Source organism: Hyla sarda, chromosome 2 (assembly GCF_029499605.1).
Source record: "Hyla sarda isolate aHylSar1 chromosome 2, aHylSar1.hap1, whole genome shotgun sequence".
NCBI lineage: Eukaryota > Metazoa > Chordata > Amphibia > Anura > Hylidae > Hyla > Hyla sarda.
Genome location: NC_079190.1, coordinates 392,997,593 through 393,019,896, shown reverse-complemented (window position 1 = coordinate 393,019,896; position 22,304 = coordinate 392,997,593). Strand labels below are relative to the sequence as shown.

General features: G+C 41.8%; 1 protein-coding gene across 5 annotated transcripts in view; it reads left to right on the top strand.

The window, feature by feature from the left end:
* Positions 1–22,304, top strand: part of INPP5K (inositol polyphosphate-5-phosphatase K) — a 71,455-nt gene that overhangs the window by 34,367 nt on the left and 14,784 nt on the right. For all 5 annotated transcript variants that reach the window (XM_056558678.1, XM_056558677.1, XM_056558676.1 and 2 more), the window contains exons 3-8: positions 3,536–3,643; positions 9,965–10,073; positions 12,526–12,642; positions 15,672–15,847; positions 17,877–17,988; positions 21,174–21,283. In XM_056558678.1, the coding sequence (XP_056414653.1) occupies positions 3,536–3,643; positions 9,965–10,073; positions 12,526–12,642; positions 15,672–15,847; positions 17,877–17,988; positions 21,174–21,283 (732 nt within the window). The remainder of the gene's footprint in view (positions 1–3,535; positions 3,644–9,964; positions 10,074–12,525; positions 12,643–15,671; positions 15,848–17,876; positions 17,989–21,173; positions 21,284–22,304) is intronic.

The following is a 22,304-nucleotide window of genomic DNA, read 5'->3' as shown; positions in this document are numbered from 1 at the left end:
AAGAAATTGGGTTACAAATTTTGGGGGGCTTTTTTTTATTTTCCCTTGTGAAAATGAAAAATTTAGGGTGACACCAGCATTTTAGTGAAAAAATTTTTTTTTTTTCATTTTCCCATCCAACTTTAATGAAAATTTGTCAAACACCTGTGGGGTGTTCAGGCTCACTATACCCCTTGTTACGTTCCGTGAGGGGTGTCGTTTCCAAAATGGGGTCACATGTGGGTATTTATTGTTTTGTGTTTATGTCAGAACCGCTGTAAAATCAGCCACCCCTGTGCAAATCACCAATTTAGGCCTCAAATGTACATGGTGCGCTCTCACTCCTGAGCCTTGTTGTGTGTCCGCAGAGCATTTTGCGTCCACATCTGGGGTATCTCCGTACTCAGGAGAAATTGCGTTACAAATTTTGGGGGTCTTTTTTTCCTTTTACCTCCCGTGAAAATAAAAAGTAAAGGACAACACCAGCATGTTAGTGTAAAAAAAATTTTTTTTTTACACTAACAGGCTGGTGTAGACCCCAACTTTTCTTTTTCATAAGGGGTAAAAGGAAAAAAAGCCCCCAAAATTAGTAGTGCAATTTCTCCTGAGTACGGAGATACCCCATATGTGGCATTAACTGTTTCCTTGAAATACGACAGGGCTCTGAAGTGAGAGAGCGCCATGCGCATTTGAGGACTAAATTAGGGATTGCACAGGGGTGGACATAGGGGTATTCTACGCCAGTGATTCCCAAACAGGGTGCCTCCAGCTGTTGCTAAACTCCCAGCATGCCTGGACAGTTAGTGGCTGTCCGGAAATGCTGGGAGTTGTTGTTTTGCAACAGCTGGAGGCTCTGTTTTGGAAACACTGCCGTACAATACGTTTTTATTTTTTATTAGGGGGACAGTGTAAGGGGGTGTATATGTAGTGTTTTACTCTTTATTATGTGTAAGTGTAGTGTAGTGTTTTTAGGGTACGTTCACACTGGCGGGTTTACAGTGAATTTACCGCTAGGAGTTTGCGCTGCGGTGAAAAATTTGCCACAGCCCAAACTTGAAGCAGAAAACTTACTGTAAACCCGCCAGTGTGAATGTACCCTGTACGTTCACATGGGGGGGCAAACCTCCAGCTGTTTCAAAACTACAACTCCCAGCATGTACTGACAGACCATGCATGCTGGGAGTTGTACTTTTGCAACAGCTGGAGGCACACTGGTTGGAAAACCTTCAGTTAGGTTCTGTTACTTAACTCAGTATTTTCCAACCAGTGTGCCTCCAGCTGTTGCAAAACTTCAACTCCCAGCATGTACTGATCGCCGAAAGGTGCAACAGCTGGAGGGATCGCAACTACAACTCCCAGCATGCAGAGACAGCTGTTTGCTGTTTAGGCTTGCTGGGAGTTGCAGTTTTGCAACATCTGGAGAGCTATAGTTTAGAGACCACTGCAAAGTGATCTCTATACTGTGCACCTCCAGATCTTGCAAAACTACAACTCCCAGCATGCCCAGACAGCAGTTTGCTGTCTGGGCATGCTGGGAGTTGTAGTTTTGCAACATCTGGAGGTCCACAGTTTGAAGACCACTGTGCAGTCTCAAACTGTAGACCTCCAGCTGTTGCAAAACTGCAACTCCCAGCAAGCCTAAACAGCTCTCTGGGCATGCTGGGAGTTGTAGTTTTGCAACATCTGGAGGGTTACAGTTTAGAGACCACTATAGTGGTCTCAGACTGTAGCCCTCCAGATGTTGCTAAGTAACTCACCGCCTTCCGTTGGATCCGGGGAGCTGCGTCGCGGTCCTCTTCTTCCGCCGATCGTCGCCCGCTGCCGCCGCTGATCGTCGCCCGCTGCCGTCGCCGATGGGTAAGTGGATCTTCGGCGCCGGTCCCTGTCGGTTTCCCCGTCCTGCCCCGCCTATTGTGGGTGGGCAGGACGGGGAAACCGAAAGTAAACCCCTCCGCCCCCGATCTGCTATTGGTGGTCGCGTCTAGACCACCAATAGCAGAGATAGGAGGGGTGGCAACCCTGCCACCTCACTCCTATCGCTACAGGGGGATCGTGGGTGTCTAGGACACCCGCGATCCCCCTTCTATTCCGGGTCACCATAGTGTGAATTCACTTGCGATTTGCGCCGATCGCCGACATGGGGGGGTCTAATGACCCCCTGGGCATTTGCGCGGGGTGCCTGCTGATAGATATCAGCAGTCACCCTGGCGCGATCCCCGCCCGGCGCGCGGCGGGGACCGGAATTCCCACGGGCGTACAGGTACGCCCTTGGTCCTTAAGTACCAGGGAGCAAAGGCGTACCTGTACGCCCTTGGTCCTTAAGGTTAAATTGGTTATCCAGGAAAAAACTTTATATATATATATATATATAATATATAAACTGGCTCCAGAAAGTTAAACAGATTTGTAAATTACTTCTATTAAAAAATCTTAATCCTTTCAGTATTTATGAGCTGCAGAAGTTGAGTTGTTATTTTTTGTCTAAGTGCTCTCTGATGACACCTGTCTCGGGAACTGTCCAGAGTAGAAGCAAATCCCCATAGCCTCTTCTACTTTGTGCAGTTCCCTAGACAAGCAGAGATGTCAGCAGAAGACCCCACTATAGGTCTCCTGTGGTCTTTTTCCTGGGAATATTTCTACTACCAGTCGAAATGCAAAAGACTCCATCACCAGTAGCGTCCAGTAATCCTGCTTTGTATTATGAGACATTTAGTAATGTGTATGAGGAACAAGGATGCCTACATATGGTAAATACTTTGGTCTATGGGCCATGTTTATTTGGAAGGGATCATATTGTAGAGGAAGAAAAATGAAAGGGGCATGTTGGTTATAGTTAGCAGTTTTTCCCATTCTGAAATCCTTTACCCAGAGTGTGCTTAGAATCCGTGCCAATTACAGAAAGATTTTATGACAACTCTGACCCATAAGCATGGGATTTTTGTTTCTTAATGTTGGATACAAAGCCTGTACTTGTGCTGGGATTAATGCAGTTTCTGGTACAGCGTTTCTTTGGGAATGTAGATTAGCAAACCTTTAGATCTTTTCCCATCGCAATTAGTTTTGCTGCACCAGGATGGAGCGACACGGTGAAGAACGTCCCTTTATGGATTCCTTTTCTCTGCCTGGTGCGGAGGCTCGTGTGCGCTCAGATAGCCTGGGCAGCACCGGTTCATGTGGCAAGTTTGTACTGCGTCAGAGAGTGGCTCAGCTGATGACCTGCATGGAAGACGTCAGTTCTGATGATGACCTGCACGAGGAGCTCTCTCGTTCCATTGATCGTGCATTTCTAATCTGTGGCAAGAAGATTCCTCCGAAAATGCTGGATTTCAGGTTTCATCACACAAGATGCTATGTTTTTTGTTCTGCATTTGTCAGACATGATCCAAACTTATTCAAAATGTTCTATTATTTTGTTTACATTTGTTAATGTATTTGCTCTTATACAGTTTTGTATTATATAGATATATTTGCTTTGCTTTGTTATTTATATTATTGATCTAAGATTACGTTAATTCTTTGTCATCATTCTAAAATTTAAAATGTTTATTTCCTTAAGACTGCACATTGCTATTTGGAATGTGGGAACAGCGTCACCCCCTAGAGAACTCAGCTCTTTATTGCTGCTTGACTCTTCAGGTCCAGATATTGATTTGTATGTTATTGGGTAAGTGTTTATTTTAAGAAGTTTAAAATACTATCATATTTGTAATATAGCTGATTTTGCTCTATAAAAAATTTAGTTTTTTATTTACTTCACATTTACTTTTTTGCCTGCCACAGCAGCAATACTTAGATAAAATGTCCTAATAGCTGGAGGTGGGTGTCCTTTAATGACAAATACCTTTTAAGACACACATTCATGGTCATTGATTTTTCTCTGCTCTGATACCTATTTTCTAGTTTGTATGTAGTTTGTACACATCTTTATGTAACAGCTGTAGACACAAAACGGTAGACGTTTGATAAGGTTTTCCTTGATATTTATTATTCTTTTTTAATAATGTTATCTGCAGAGTGGCTTCATTTTTTAGTGAAGATGAATATCAGAAATATATTACACTGTGGGAAGCTGGTTTTTCACTGCCGGCATCTATGATCACTTTGCAATAAGGGCTATATCTGTGGGGGGGAAAAACTAATGTTTTCAGATCAAATGATAACTTACAAATCTGCATAACTTTTTGTTATTTCCATTTAAAAATCCTTAAAGGGGTACTCTGGCCCTAAGACATCTTACCCCCGCAATCTCGCATGCAGACCTCCCAGTCTGCCGGGTCATGACTACGGGGCCGGAGTATCATGACGTCACGCCTCCGCCCCCGTGTGGCGTCATGCCCCGGCCATGCAAGTCTATGGACCCGGCAGACTCGGAGGCTGCAGCGCTGCATGCAGTTCTCACAGGTGGGTGCTGCATGCGAGATTGCGGGGGTCCCCAGCGGCGGTGCCAACGCGATCAGACACCCAAAGGATAGGGGATAAGATGTCTTAGGGCCGGAGTACCCCTTTAAGCCTCTCAGTACTTATCAGCTGCTGTATGCTCCAGATGAAGTTGTGTAGTTATTTTCGGTCTGACCACAGTGCTCTCTGCTGCCACCTCTGTCCATGTCAGGAACTGTTTAGAGCCTGAACAAATACCCATAGAGAACCTCTTCTGCTTTGAAAATAGGTGCCGAAACCAGCGCATGTCAACTAGACTGGAACACTGCTCAATGCGCCATCATAGCTGAGGGCTAATGAGTAAATATGCCAGAATAAGGAAAAGTGGGTAAACAGATAAAGAACACTAAGTACTAAATAATCAATAAAATCAAACAATAAAAGTATTTGTGAACTTAATAGTGTATGGCAACTGATGCATCATAACTTTAACTCTAAACACATGCAAGGTTCTATACCCTGGGGCTGAGACACAGCAATCCCCGCATTTTAGGAACTCCATAGGGGGCACCAAGTAGGGGCATATACACTAGGGATCGACCAATATTGATTTTTTTAGAGCCGATACCGATAACCTGTGAACTTTCAGACCGATAACTTATACCGATATTCCCCCCTTGTAGACAGCAGCCCCCCCCCCCCTTTTAGACAGCAGGCCCCCCCCCCTTATAGACAGCAGGGCTCCCCCCCCCTTATAGACAGCATGCCCCCCCCCCCACTCCTCCTCTTGTAGACAGCTCACCTGCGGCTGTCCTCGGGTGTTGCCGCTCCGCTGTCCCATTCTCCCGATCGCATCATGGCGTCCTATGGAGAAGCATGTTACATACACATCACTCTGCTTCCTCTGTTGCATTACGCTGGGCACAGGGGAGGAAGAGTGACGTGTGTGTCACATGCTCCTCCATAGGATGCCATGATGCGATCGGGAGAACGGGACAGCGGACCGAGGCCGCACAGCAGCAGGTATTGGACAAGGTATCGGGAGCACACGAGCTGAACACATTATCGGCAAGGTTAGATGCCGATTAGACATGTGCAATTCGGTTCGGCACGAATGTCTAATTTACCGAATTTTACCGTTTTCGGGCATTCGGATCGATCCGAATGCACGAAAACATATTTTGAACATTCCCGAATAGCCACGATAATACGAATAGCAAAATAACGAATGCATTCGTTATCCGTAAACGAACATACAGAATTCATTCTAATAACAAAAAATAATAAAAAAGATACAGTGGTGATGGAAAAAGTTGTATCTAACGAAATGTATCTTTTTTATTATGAAATGTTTATTCATTTTTAAACAGGGATCAATTTATGTGAGCGGGTAAAGCACTAAAAATGTAGCCGACAATAATAAAAATGTAGTGTGTGCACACACTGTTCCATGATGGGAGTAGTAGTTACCTGTACTAATTGACAGATCGCCAGGGTCCCTTGTGATCCTCTTGTATAATGTATAAATGCGGCGGCCGCTCTTCTGTGGTCCCCTGCACTCACGTATATATACACATATTCATATTTCCCGCAGAGAGCTGTGATTGGTCAGATGGTTCCAGCCAATCACAGATCTCTGTGAGAAATAGGAATATGTGTATATATACGGCAGTGCAGGGGTCCATAGGAGAGCGGCCGCCGCATCCATACATTATACAGGAGCATCACAGCGGGTGTCAGGAGTGATACCAGCAGTGATCTTTCCTTTACTACAGGTACTACTACTTCCAACATGGAGTACACTCTGCTCCATGCTGGGAGCTGTAGTACCTGCATTAATAGACAGATCGCAGCGGGTGTCAGAAGTTACACTCGCTGCGATATGTCTATTAATGCAGGTACTACAGCTCCCAGCATGGAGCAGAGTGTGCTCCATGTTGGGAGTATTAGTACCTGCAGTAAGGGACAGATCCCAGGGATGTCACTCCACCTGACACCCACTGCGATCGTCCTTATGTGAATGTCGGGATCAGCTGTTCTCAGGGCTACAGAGCCGGGAGAACAGCTGACACTGAGCCGTAGGTATACATTGTATATCTACTGCACAGCGAGAACTTAAAGTGAGCCTGCAATGTGTATACAGTATACACATTGCTGGCTCACTTAACCCCTTGCTGAGCTGTGCGCTATGTGCAAGCCCAGCAAGGAAAGAGTTAACTTACACTGCTGGACAGTGTAGGTTAACCCTTTGGGCGGTATACACTATATACAGCTATCTATAGATAGCTATATATTGTGTATACAGAAGACGAAGTCCGCTTACTTCCCTCGAGTACCGGGCAGGTCCGTGCAGCTCCGCCCCTAGTGATGACGTCATTAGGGGCGGAGCTACAGAAGGGAACTAGGCTAGTTTATCTGAAGCTCTGTTCACATTGTCTGTTTTGTATAATGTGAACAGACCCTTCTGGCAGTGTCTACCCAGACAGGGAGACACCAGCTGTTGCTAATCTACAACTCCCAGCATGCCCAGACAGCCAAAGGCATGAAAATACGGGGAACCCTATGCGTTTTTTTTATTTTAATAAATTTAAAAAAAAATGCATAGGGTTCCCCGTATTTTCATTCTCAGCACAATACCAACCAAACAGTAACAGCCTGACGTAACCAGGGTGGGCGAGGACCATTGTTACTGGCCATCCCCGCCTAAATAATGCCAGCCTGTTACCGCCTAGGCCCAGGAGCGCCATTTCTGACGCTCCGGGCCTGTTGGTACCGGCTCTTCCCGGCACCCCTGGGGCGGTGGGTACCGGGGTAATAATTGGGGGTTAGTGCTAGCTGTTTTTGGGACTAGCACTAAGTCCTGGCTTAGTAATGGATTCAGTCAATAAGACCAGCTTCCACTACTAAGCCTGAAAATTCAATAAGAAAAAAAAGCACAACACATTGGAAAAATTATGTTATTTAAAAAAACACTCCCCCACAGCCCTCGTTAACCATTTTATTAAAAGAAAAAAAAAATCCGCCGTAATCCATCGAATCCGCAGTAATCCTCTGCATACACGGATCTGAAATGAGAAGAAAAACACAAAAAATTGGTTATGACATTTTTGGCGCTGTCCGCTGGGGAGAGCACCCATGATGCAATGTCTACCCAAACAGGGAGCCACCAATTGGTGCAAAACTACAACTCCCAGCATGCCCAGACAGCCTTTGGCTGTCTGGGCATGCTGGGAGTTGTAGTTTAGCAACAGCTGGAGTCTCCCTGTTTGGGAAGACACTGCCAGAAGGGTCTGTTCACATTATACAAAACGGACAATGTAAACAGAGCTTCAGATTAACTAGGCTAGTTCCCTTCTGTAGCTCCGCCCCCTAATGACATCATCACTAGGGGCGGAGCTACTCGGACCTGCCCGGTACTCGAGATAAGTAAGCGGACTTCCTCTTCTGTATACACTATATACAGCTATCTATAGATAGCTGTATATAGTGTATACCGCCCAAAGGGTTAACCTACACTGTAAGTTAACTCTTTCCTTGCTGGGCTTGCGCATAGCGCACAGCTCAGCAAGGGGTTAAGTGAGCCAGCAGTGTGCATACTGTATACACATTGCAGGCTCACTTTAAGTTCTTGCTGGGCAGTAGATATACGATGTATACCTACGGCTCAGCATCAGCTGTTCTCCCGGCTCTGTAGCCCTGAGAACAGCTGATCCCGACATTCACATAAGGACGATCGCAGCGAGTGACATCCGCTGGGATCTGTCCCTTACTGCAGGTACTAACACTCCCAACATGGAGCACACTCTGCTCCATGCTGGGAGCTGTAGTACCTGCATTAATAGACATATCGCAGCGAGTGTAACTTCTGACACCCGCTGCGATCTGCCTATTAATGCAGGTACTACAGCTCCCAGCATGGAGCAGAGTGTACTTCATGTTGGGAGTAGTAGTACTTTGTAGTAAAGTACTCCTGACACCCGCTGTGATGCTCCTGTATAATGTATGGATGCGGCAGACGCTCTCCTATGGTCCCCTGCACGGCCGTATATATACACATATTCCTATTTCTCACAGAGAGCTGTGATTGGCTGGAACCATCTGGCCAATCACAGCTCTGTGGGAAATATGAATATGTGTATATATACGTGAGTGCAGGGGACCATAGAAGAGCTGCCGCCTCATCTATACATTATACAAGAGGATCGCAAGGGACCCCGGCGATCTGTCAATTAGTACAGGTAACTACTACTCCCATCATGGAACAGTGTGTTCCATGCTGGGAGTAGTAGTACTACCTAAAAAATGTTTTAAAAAAAAGTGAAAAACACGCACACACTACATTTTTATTATTGTCGGCTACATTTTTAGTGCTTTACCCGCTCACATAAATTGATCCCTGTTTAAAAATTTATAAACATTTCATAATAAAAAAAGATACATTTTGTTAGATACAATTTTTTCCATCACTACTATATCTTTTTTATTATTATTTTTTTATGGTACCCCACGAAATTTTAATAAAAAAGGTATCTCCATAATTTTTTGGGATCGCTAAAGTCCAAAAAAGAATAAAAAGTTTTACCGAATGTACCCGAATACCGAATGTATCCGAAAAATGAAACCGAACACCCGAATATCGAATGTATCCGAAAAATCTAAACCGAAAATATTACCGAACCGAAAATTTTTTCCAAAACGAAAAAAGTTTACAAAACAAAACTTTTTCTAGTGCACAAGTCTAATGCCGATACCAATAACTTAAAAAATCGCGAATATCGGCCGATAATATCGGCCAATCCGATAATCGGTCGATCCCTAATACAGTGACCCCCCGACCTACGATGGCCCCGACATACGATAATTTCAACATGCAATGGCCTCTCAGAGGCCATCGCATGTTGAAGGCAGCATCAACATACGATGCTTTTGTATGTCGGGGCCATCGCATAAACGGCTATCCGGCAGCACAGACTGCTTCAGCTGCCACCGGATAGCCGTTTACGGTGCCCTGTGTGCTGCGGTGACGATCACTTACCTGTCCTTGGGGCTCCGGAGCGTCCTCTTTGGGATCCCCTGCATCGCCGGCGCTCTCCTTCATCGTCATTGCGCACTCCCTCCCGTTATCCAGTAGGAGCGTGCGTGCGTAGTGACATGATGGCGGCGACGGAGAGCGAGGATCCCGGGGAAGCAGAGATGTCCGGAGCGTCGGGGACACCCCGGGGAAGCGGCGACATCGATGGAGGGCGACATCTAGGGCAGCAGTGACAGGTCCGGAGCGGCGGGGACAGGTGAGTATAACTTCCTATTCTTTCCATTGCACGGATCCCTCAACATACGATGGTTTCAACAAACGATGGTTCATTTGGAACGGATTACCATTGTATGTTGAGGGACCACTGTATACACATCCCACCTGGCATCTGTCATGGACTATCCTAATAGACAAAGTGTACCCAGGAAGTCCTTGAACCTGATAACCTCAGTCCTATGCATGTGTGCACGTCCCTCTGGAATTTTCCACCTGATGTGCTGCTTCTGTTGAATTAGATATATTTAGGGTTATGAATAACTATGCAGTTCTGAAAAGATATGTATGTATGTGTTTTAGGTTGCAGGAAGTAAATTCCAAAATAGTAAACTTTCTCTCAGATTTGGCTTTCGATGACCCCTGGAGTCTTTTTCTTATGGATATTTTGGCACCACGTGGTTATGTTAAGGTAAGCATATTTTTTGTTTTCTGTTTTAATTTGAACTTTGCTTTGTGTCTAGATCTACTTTGTGTTTATTGCATATGATGAAATGGTTGACACCTGTTTCTGTATGTTTTTTTTTTTCTTTTTTCACATTTTAAGTTTTAAATGCCGCTGAGATTTCTATCAATAAATTGTTTTCCTAAACATTTTTGTATCAATGGCCTGTGCACCTCCCAGTCTGTGACATGCTGCCCAAACATTAGACTGCAATTTTAACATGACAGCCTCAATCTTTGTCCGTTCTATAGACATTAGTAATTAGTCTCCTAAACTGTTTGGGAAAATCAGGTGCAAATTTTTACCACAGTTCACACTGGGGGATGGGGGATTTACTAAAGTTTCCAAAAAGACTGAAATAAGACAGAAAGATTTAATATGCACCAGATTTTTCAACATAACTTTTTTATTTTTCGTCCAACCACATTGTGTGAGGGCTTATTTTTTGTGGGACAAGCTGTACTTTTTATTGGTACCATGATGATTTGTGATTCATGCTACCTTTTGATCTTTTTTTATTCCATGTTTTGGACCAAAATTACTGTTTTTTTGTTTGTTGTTTTACGGTGTTCACCGTGTGGGATAAATACCATTATTGTTTTATTGTACAAGTCATTATTGACGTGGCAATACCTATTATGTATAGGTTTGGGCACTTATTTATTTTTTGGGTGATTAATATAGGGTTTTATTGGGAAAGGGGCATTTATTTTTATTTTTTAACATTTGTATTCACTTATTTAAAAACCCTTGTTTTTTTTTATTTGCACTTTTTTACAGATTATACTGTGCTGCAGACAGTATAACTGTCAGTATACACTGACATGCAGCCTGTGCGATCCAGCCTTTGGCTGGACTTCACAGGGTGCCCTACTAGGCAGACAGGAGGGCATTAGCTGGCCTCCTACTGCCATGGCAACCAACGGGATCCCGCGATCGCACCGCAGGATCACCGTTGGTAAACAGGGGAGCCACCTCCCCCTGTCAACCCCATAGAATCCATGATCAGGACTGATCAAGGCATCTATGGGGTTAATGCTGCGGAGACCGGCACAATCCCGGTCTCGGCAGCTGCTGTGGGACCCCGGCTGTAATTGACAGCTGGGTCCCGCGTGCGGTCTCCTGCAGCCCGTCGTGCTAAGCAGGATATCGCCAGGACGTATGCATATGTCTAGTTGCTCTAACTAGCTATGGTATGTATGCATACATCCTAGGGTGTGAAGAGGTTAAAGCCAGGTTTTTTTTTTTTTTATTGGCGCATTTGTGGCAGCATCATCCCCACTCCTCCCCTAACACCAATAGTCAGTCTAGAAAAACGATTCAATTCCTTATAGATGATAGGGAAAAATTATGTTTATGGCCTGGTAAAAAGTTTTAAATACTGGCCCAGATATATAAATCTGCCCAAGGCGGAAAAAAACTGGACTCATTTACCCATAACAATCAATTATAGGTCAAGTCTCACTTTATCAGAGCTCAACAAGATATGAAAGCTGAGCTGTAATTGTTTGTTATGGGCAGATTGCTCCAGTTTTTGTCTCCGACAGATTAATAAACCTGGACCAATGTCTTCACAGCATGTAACAGGAATATTAGCTTTATGACTATAAGGATACAGTTATGAAGTATATAAAGATGTTACTATTATTTGAAAAAAACTTTTGACATGTAAAAAGTTTTGATCTGTTAGGGTCTTGGTGTTCAGACCCCCACCAATCACTAGAAGAAGACAGGAGAAGCACTCCACTAAGTGCTTCTATCCCTGTCTCCCTACTGGAGGTAGATTCCATAGAATTATTATATAATCGGTCTTCTGCAGCAAGTGGATATCTCAGCCAAGTGTTTTCCCTCCCACATTCTAACGATAGTTGGGAGGTCTAAACACCCAGACCTTGACCGATCAAAACCTTTGACATGTTTATGACATTTCAATTTTATTTTTTTAAAATAATTGTAGCTCTTTTCCCATTTTTAAGAATTATTGCTGAGAGAATGAGCTGCCTAAGTATAAATGTTGTCTTAGCAGAACTTAGTTCTCATGTTTTTGTTTACATTTTAGGGCCATGTTCACACATGTTTTCAGATTCTGTCAGAGTTTAGGCAGAGATTTAAATGAATAGGGTATTTTTTTTTCTTTTATCCCATCAAGCTTCTAAAATCTGAACAGAAAAATGAATGCATAGTGGATTTTTAAAATCAACAGGTGTTTATTATTTCCGCGGAGTAGCTCTATTAAATTACAGTGGGGGTTAATATGCGTGCGAGGCAGTTGAAATCTGAATTTTAGTGAATTTTGTGAAAATTTTGGACAAATTTGGGAGATCTGCTTTGTGTGCACATTGCCTCAGTCACTGAAATATATATAGATGTACGCCTCCTGCATCTTGCATTGAATACACCTCTCTTTTTTCACCCCCAGCTTTCATCTGTTCGGATGCAGGGTCTCCTTCTGATAACAATGGTAAAGCACAAGCATATTCCTTTCATACAGGACATTCGTACTAACTACATTCGCACTGGGCTCTATGGATATTGGGTAAGTGCTTTTATAGTCAAAAAATCGAGCCCTGCGTTGTGAATTCCAATTATGACCAAGACAATGCAAATGTAACCAGAACCTTGCCTGGGATAGGGTTAAGTAGAATTCCTTTTGCTGTGGACCATGTTAACACTTTTTTTTATATATCAACTGGCTCCAGAAAGTTAAACAGATTTGTAAATTACTTCTATTAAAAAATCTTAATCTTTCCAATAATTATCAGCTACTGAAGTTGAGTTGTTCTTTTCTGTCTGGCAACAGTGCTCTCTGCTGACATCTCTGTCTGTCTTGGGAACTGCACAGAGTAGAAGAGGTTTTGCTATGGGAATTTGCTTCTACTCTGGACAGTTCCCGAGACAGGTGTCATCAGAGAGCACTTAGAAAGAAATGAACAACTCAACTTCAGCAGCTCATAAGTACTAAAAGGATTAAGATTTTTTAATAGAAGTAATTTACAAATCTGTTTAACTTTGTGGAGCCATTGATATATAAAAAAAAAAGTTTTTTCCTGGATAACCCCTTTAAGGTAGTATTCTGAGAGCTTGTATTGTTAATGGCCTATCCTTAAAGGGGTATTCCGCCCCTAGACATCTTATCCCCTATCCAAAGGATAGGGGATAAGATGTCAGATCACCGCGGTCCCGCTGCTGGGGACCCCTGGGATCCCCGCTGCGGCACCGCGCTATCATTACAGCACAGAGCGAGTTCGCTCTGCATGTAATGATGGGCGGTACAGGGGCCGGAGCATCGTTGTGTTATGGCTCCGCCCCTCATGATGTCACGCCCCGCCCCTTTCAATACAAGTCTATGGGAGGGGGCGTGGTGGCCGTCACGCCCCCTCCCATAGACTTGCATTAAGGGGACGGGCCGTGATGTCACGAGGGGCGGCGCCATGACGTCACGCTGCTCCGTCCCCCGTATCGCCTGTCATTACGCACAGAGCGAACTCGCTCTGTGCTGTAATGATAGCGCGGTGCCGCAGCGGGGATCCCAGGGGTCCCCAGCAGCGGGACCGCGGCGATCTGACATCTTATCCCCTATCCTTTGGATAGGGGATAAGATGTCTAGGGGCGGAATACCCCTTTAAGGGCTGTGATACCCATGCAAGCACTGCAGCCTCTTTTATTACCAGGCACCGCTCCATACGCTTGGTAGTGACAGTTCTGAATGTTGAGATAGTGGCAAACTACAATACTGGATACATAGCCACCAGTAGACTGATAATGCCAATCCTTGTCATTTAACCACGTACATGCCACAGACCTATAGCAACCACAGCATCTAGGCTAAAAAAAGAAGGGACCCTCCTACCATGCAATAAAATAGCAATACACTGGAATACAAAAGCAACAAGCAATCCAGCAATGGTATATCAAAGTCTCCTAGGGGAATGGGAAAAAAAACTATTAAAAATAAATAAATAAATAAATAAATAAAGTCTCCAAAAATATTTTCAAACCCTAATATTTAAAGTTCAAAACACCCTTCTTCTTTAAAGAAAAATCTAATTACCTAAAAAAACAACATAATTGCCATTGTTGTATCCTGAAAAGTGTAAACTATTAAAATGTAACAATATTTGTCCCACAAGCTGAATGCTGTAAAAAAACAACAAATACCCAAAGTAAGAATTGCAATCTTTTTTTCTCATCTCACATCCTAAAATAATGAAATGAAAAGTGATTAAGAACTTGGTGTACTCCTAAATAGTTGTAATAAAAACTGCAGATTGCCCCACATAAAAACATGTCCACACATAACTTCATAGACAGAAAAGGGAAAAAGTTATGGATAATAGAAAATGTTATGCTTTTTGTTTCTTAATATATTATACTGTTTATACAGTTAACTATGTATTAAAGGGGATATCCAGAAGAAAAAAAAACTTTTTAATATATATCAAATGCTCCAGAAAGTTAAACAGATTTGTAGATTACTTCTATTAAAAAATATTAATCCTTTCAGTACTTACGAGCTGCTGAAGTTGAGTTGTTCTTTTCTGTTTTAAGTGCTCTCTGATGACACCTGTCTCAGGAACTGTCCAGAGTAGAAGCAAATCCCCATAGCAAACCTCTTCTGCTCTGTGCAGTTCCCGCGACAAGCAGAGATGTCAGCAGAGAGCACTGTTGCCAGACAGATAAGAAGAACAACTCAACTTCAGCAGCTGATAATTATTGGAAGGATTAAGCCAGTTTATCTTAAAAAAAAATTTCAAAAATCCCTTGAATACCTCTTTAAAACAGTATGCAGTAAGCTAAAGTCAGATAGCACTGTATATTTCATATATTTCAAACCTGTGTCTATACTGGAGATTTGTAGCTTTATTTAAAAAAAAAAAAAAACAGAGCTTCAGACCCTATATAGATATATTTAAAAATGAATTATATAATTTTTGATCTAAAAAGCATTATAAAATGTGGGTATTACTTCACTTCAAATGAAATTTGTCAGCTTTACTTGCTGCTTCGAGCTGCAGGCATAGTTAAATAGCTGTTAGGGTATAAAAGCAAACTACCTTTTTGGGGCACCTTTTTATTTTTCAGCCGAGTGTGAAGGAGGTGGAGCCGAGCTGTTCAAGTGCCACAGTCTGGCACACCTCCTTGCTCACCCTCACCTCCCAGTCCCTCCGTGATTGAAGGGCAGGCAAGAAGATGTTCCAGGCTGCGGCATTTAATCAGCCCAAGTTCTTTACATCATGGAGACATTTACTGCAGCATATTCATTTTGTTGCAAATTGTTTGCTGGTTTTTACCACAGATGTCACCATTATTAATGTAGCAGGGTTGAATTTAAAGCAAAATTCACAAATAACACACATAACAATTTCCACTGTGTGTAGATCCTGCTGTACAGTGTTCACATTGTAGATTTCTGCAAAGAGACCCAAACAATGAAATGGATTTTTTCAGACCACATTTTCCCTTTTATTGACAGTCAGTAGATGGACATTTATTATTATGTGGAATTATGTGACCAGATTTGTGATCTAGTCATTGACTTTGATTACATATATATATAATTACTAGGGCAATAAAGGAGGTGTGACGGTACGCATGTCTGTATATGGACACATGCTGTGCTTCATGAACTGCCATCTGCCTGCTCACATGGAGAACACCAACCAGAGGCTGGATGACTTTGAGAGGATGCTTGAGGCCCAACAATTTGATGGTGAAAGCATTGGCAGCATTTTGGATCATGAGTAAGTCAGTACATTGAATATTTCAGCACATACCTGCCCTGTTTCCCCGAAAATAAGACATACCCATAAAATAATCTGTAGCAGAATTTCTAAGCATTGGTGTAATATAAGCCATACCCCGAAAATAAGACATAGTGGTAGGCGTGGCTAAGCGTACCGGTGCAGAGCAGTAAAGAAGAAGGGCAGCCCTTCTCATTTGCCCCATCGGGACAGCTGCTATCTCGGAGGTGACCGGAGAGGTGTCGGCAGCCCCATCAACAAGGCTAACTCCCCCTGTCAGATCCCGTTCCTTCTGTTCGTGCTGCCAGCCGCAGCACAGAGGGAGACAGAAAGTGCAGGTTAAAGTCTCCTCAGTGAAGCGAGAAACATAAAGTTCTGTTTTGTGAGTCCTCAGGGGGAAGAATAAAGCTGTGGATGCCATTTTACTCAGCACTGTGGGTCTCTCTCACTCAGCACCAACCAGCAACAGTCTGTGTGTCTCTGTATTGTTGTAGCATACTTAATAAAAATAAGACATCCCCTGAAAATAAGCCATAGTGTGTCTTCTTGAGAAAAAATAAATATAAGACAGTGGCCCTCATTTACTAAAATCCCAGTGTTCTTTCTGGAGTGTTTTAGATTTCACTCCTCTTTTTCTGGGAGCTGATTTACCAATGTGTCGCACGTGTCGGTTCATTTTCTGTCGCATGTTTTTTTTTGTGTCCCATGGGAAAATGTGTCGCACATACTCCGAGTTAAAATAAAAAAAATAAAAAAACATGGGTATAGAATACAAATCATCAATAGCATGTGCAAAACCAAACAAGCAAAATACAAGATTTAACGGGAATTAAGCAACAAAATAGAACTAAAAAAATTCAATGGACTTAGACCATCTAATATAGGAGTTTAAAAACACCCCACCACACACACAAAAAAAAAATATATATATATATATTTATACAATTAAAGGCATATTTTAAAGTTTAAAATGCATTGCTTATTCTAAAAATCCTTGTGTAGAACTGTAAAACAATGAAAAAAAGAAAGTAGTTTAAGCGCTCCCCACCACGTTAAGCTGTGCCTTTGCCAAAATTACTTGCTTTTGGTAGTTTTTACACATCCTCTTGGCTGACGGTTATTCTGTGAGCCAAACTCACGCTTTTTCAGGAGTGATTTTGGAAGTACTCCGAGTAATTTCACGCCCATTTTTTGCTTAACCACGCCCATTTTCTTGTTATAAAAAAAACACTCCGAGTGCTTTCAAAAGTGTAGATTGTGCGGTGTAAAATTTGGGCTCAGAATTAGTCGCACGGATGGTTTGGCAAAAATTTAGGCGCATAAACCGAGAAAAAAAAGTCGGTTGGACTTTAGTAAATCAGGGCCAGTGTCTTATTTTCAGGGAAACACAGTATTATTGTTGGGAAATATAGAGCAATGGTGAGGCCACTGTGTGCTTCCAAATAAAATACACCAGATGACAAAACAAGAACCTTAGTGGGAAATGACCAATTATTTCTGCCAGTTGTGTTAAAGCGTAACTATAAAATTCTATAAAGTACACTATGCTCATTGCTGCACTATATAAAAAAAAAAAAAAAAGTATTCCAGTTAAACAATCACCAGCAATGTATTATATGACTATTTATGCATCTCTATAGTGTCCTTGTCATTTAAATACAGCTTTTGACATTTCAAAAGTTTTGATTGGTCAGGGTCTCAGTGCTAAGGCCCCCACTGATCAGCAGAACGAGCAGGCAGAAATACGCACCTGTGTGCTTCACTCCCCTGTTTGCTGCAATCTCTGTCCAGTTTCACTAGAAGGGCTCCATAGACTTTTAATATAGCAACTGGATAGAGTTCCCAGCCAGCCAGGGAGTAAAGCGTATAACCGCGCTCTTCTCCCCTCTCATTCTAATGATTGGTGGGGGTCTCAGCACCGAGACCCATACAGATTAAAACCTTTGACATGTCAGTGACATGTCAAAAGTTCTTTCAAATGTCAGGAACACTTTAAATACTAAAATGTTTATTTTCTTCTACCACATAGTGTTGTGTTTTGGTTTGGGGACCTTAACTTTCGGATTGCAGACTTCGGAATCCACTTTATTAGAGAAGTGGTTAATAGCAATAGATACAATCTGCTATGGGAAAAGGACCAGGTAAGCCAGCCTAACTTTTTCCAATTAAAGACGATGATTAGAAGAACATGGCTGCTTTCTTGTAGAAACAGTGTCTCACCTGTCTATTGGTTGTGTATGATATTGCATATAAATCCAAATTACCCATGGGGTATTCCCCGGGTTGTTAAACAAATTACTCAAATTTCCATTCAGGCTTATGCTCTCCTGGGACTAATTTCCCAAGCTCGGGAACCCTAATAGATAAAATATGACTTTTATTTTCAGTATTTTAAAATTTAAAACTGACAACCCCTTCCAACCATTCAGGGATAATCCCTGGATCGGAAGTGATGTAAGTGTTGCCCAAAACGAAGGGATTGGTAGGAATTAATGGGAAAGGTTATATCCACCGACAAACAGAGTATATAAAAACTCTGGATCTCAGACAGGGATGACATTAGCACCTCGACCCTTGATAAAGCCGGTCACGGGCGGCAAAACGTCAGGGGGGGGGTTCTGTATGAGTGCATTTTAAATAAGCAGCATTTGGATCAGCACAATTATCTAATAGTGCTGGATGTGAATGCAAAATTCCAAAAATATATAATAGATATCCTGGCTAGGAATCAATTTTCCAGCACTAATATGAATATAAGGAGAGTGAAAAAACAATTAAAATGACTGTGGTTTGAATTCACATTTGGGGAGATTTATCAAAACCAGTGCAGCAGAAAAGTTGCCCAGTTGCCCATAGCAACCAATCAATTCACTTCTTTCATTTTTAACAAGGCCTCTGAAAAATGAAAGAAGCAATCTGATTGGTTGCTATGGGCAACTGGGCAACTTTTCCTTTGCACAGGTTTTGATAAATCTCCCCCATTATTGTTTTGTTAGCTCACTAAGTTTGGACACAAATTTTTAAATCACAAAAATAAAAGTTATATTTTTACTATTAGGGTTCCCGAGCTTGGGAAATTAGTCCCAGGAGGGCGTAAGCCTGAATGGGAATTTGAGTAATTTGTATGATATTGCAGCTCAGGTCCACTGACATAAATATGGTGACTGTAGTAACACAGCGAAATTCTAGATGCATGTGGCACCATTTATTGGCTTAAGTAGCCATGTTTTTCTTGTCCTGTACTTATAGTGAAAAAGTGATCACAGCTAACCCCTTCATGACCCAGCTAATTTTTTTTTCTAGCTCATGTTGTTTTTCCTCCTTACCTTCTAAGACCCATAACTATTTTATTTTTTGACTGCCAAAGTTGTATTAGGGCTTATTTTCTGCATGGCGAGCTGTACTTCCCAGGGATAAAGGGAAGACGCAGAGGACAAGTTAAGGCCTCGGGCTTCCCTAGCAGGCCCCCCCCCCCCCCCCCCGCAAGGGCTACGGGACCACTAGACACCAGGAAATAGCGTCATTTAATGTTTAAATGCTGTGATCTGTATAGATCATGTTATTTAAATAGTTAAATGACAGACAATGGAGCGATCCCCGATTTCCGTCATTACCGGCAGATGTCAGGTCCGCAGGCCCTCATAATGTCCGCACACCAGACCAATGACGAATTTGTATGTCATGCGTTGAAAAGGGGTTAAAGTATACCTATTATTATAGCTGAATACCAAAGTCCTAAAAAAATGCACCATACACTCCCATGTGCCCCAATGACTCCCATAGGGGAGTGTGTACTAATCCTGTCAAGGACAGGGGAACTCCATAAATGAATGTATACAGAGAAATTGGAGTTATAACACCACCTTAAGTATAAACGTATAGATCTTTATTGAAAATGTTTTACATAAAAAACATATAGATGCAAAAAAGTGAAGTATTGCAATGGAAATCCAACACAGAAATATCTGGCGCAGAGTAAGAATAGTACATACAAATGAGTACATAGAAATTGTCCACACCCTATATATAGCAATCTATGGAATAACACAGTTTAGCCACTATGGGCTATCCATACAAATGCTGCATATCAATGTATCAAGATTAGCTAGTAATATAGCCCAGAACTGGTGTATAGCCAGGTCTGAGAGTGCATAGTGAAATACAATGATATTGGGGACAAAATATCTAAGTACTCAGTAAAAGTCAATGTGTAACCTACCCATGTGGGATAGCGAACTCTGCGACCGACCCCATGGGTAGGTTACACATTGACTTTTACTGAGTACTTAGATATGTTGTCCCCAATATCATTGTATTTCACTATGCACTCTCAGACCTGGCTATACACCAGTTCTGGGCTATATTACTAGCTAATCTTGATACATTATTATGCAGCATTTGTATGGATAGCCCATAGTGGCTAAACTGTGTTATTCCATAGATTGCTTTATATAGGGTGTGGACAATTTCTATGTACTCATTTGTATGTACTATTCTTACTCTGCACCAGATATTTCTGTGTTGGATTTCCATTGCAATACTTCACTTTTTTGCATCTATATGTTTTTTATGTAAAACATTTTCAATAAAGATCTATACGTTTATACTTAAGGTGGTGTTATAACTCCAATTTCTCTGTATACATACTATTATTATAGCTGTCCAGGTGAATATAGAAAATGTTGTAATATGTGTTATTAGGAAATAGTAGCATCTTCAAACCTTGTTCTGATATTTCGTATTCTTGACTGCATCCACACTGTAAATATTTAGAAACCTCCTTGGTAAAAGTCAATTTAGTGCAATGTTGCCCGTCCTGGGTTCCCCAGAACCTGGTCAGGGTTTCCTCAGCAGCAGACGACAAATAGACTGCTGAAATATATGTACTAAGGCAGTCAATAAATCTCACCCTGAATATAGTGGTGGACAAGAACTGTAGAATACAAAAGAATATGGAAGAAGATATACAATATTAAATTAAGAATAGACATAAACTTTCTACAGCTCTATAAGTAATATATATATCTACACTGTATTTGTGGTATATTTCAAATAGCACCTGCCGTAACATTAATACAGAATAAGGATCTTGATAAAACTTAAAGATTTCTGGATGAATTAATTTACATATAGATATGTGATAGATAGATGTAATGATATACAATAATTTTAGTCATCATTATAGAACATTTTCCTAATTTTGCCTTTTGTGCTAGCATACTCTGTGTATGACATGCAAAGCCTTCATACTATGTGAACCAGTTGGTATTGGGAATAAGTAGTTTGTCCATTTACAAGCAGACTTTTCATTTTTGTAAACTTGTAGTTAAATATTGCTAAGAAGAAAGAACGATTTCTCCAAGGATTTATGGAGGGGCCATTGAAGTTTAAGCCAACTTACAAATTTGACCTGAACTCAGATGTATATGATACAAGGTAAAATTGTCAGCAAAATGTAATAAAAGAAAGTGCTCATGCACTCTTCTTTGGAACAACACTGCAGGATCATAGGATCAACTGAATAGATCTATTGCTTTTTATAGCCTTAAAAAGTATTTTACGATGTTACACAGTTTAATTCTAGATATTAGTTACTACTTGTGAAAGGAAAAATTCTGCTGAATTGCTTAGTGATAAAAAGTCCTGCAGATTTTAATGCATTATAACTGTTGATTTGCTAAATTTACCATTCAATTAAAAAAAAGGGAGAAAAAAGGAAAATTTGGCACTTTGAAAAGTTTGGGTATCTTTTACATTTATTTTTTGTTTGTTTGTTTTTTCAACTGTCTATTTCTTTTTCTTCTCTTCTTACTATTTTCTTATGCATTCTTTCAAAAACAGTGCCTTATTTCTCCACGGGTTGTCAGTGGATGTGGCACATACAACCCCCTTTACTTTACCCTCTAGTGGGACTGCAATGAAATTGCATATTTGCTGTAATGTTTTCTTATAGATCACTTATGACATGTAGGTGTTGTTTTAGACCAGGGAACCCTTTTAACCAAGTTGGTTGAAAAGAATTGCAAGAATTTACCAACCGCTGGGACCCCCGTGATCTCCCGAACGAGGCCCCGGCAATCTGTTGGAAGGGGGCCTGCTGACCCCTCCCCCCCCATGGACCGGCAGTTGACACACCCCCTCCATGTATCCGATAGAGATACATGGAGGGGGCGTGTCTGAACCTTCCTTCCTTCCTGCGGAGGTCAGAACGGCCTTTTCCAGCAGACTGCCGGAGCCGGAATTTTCTTATAAATCACTTTTGACACGTAGGTGTTGTTTTAGACCAGGGAACCCTTTTAACCAAGTTGGTTGAAAAGAATTGCAAGAAATAAGGCTTTGAAACATCTTCAGTAACAGTTATACATCCCAACTTCCACATACACGATTCATGATTTATCATACACATGATGACAAGCTTCAGACAGACAGCTGGTACTGGCTTTGCTTTTGCTAGTCT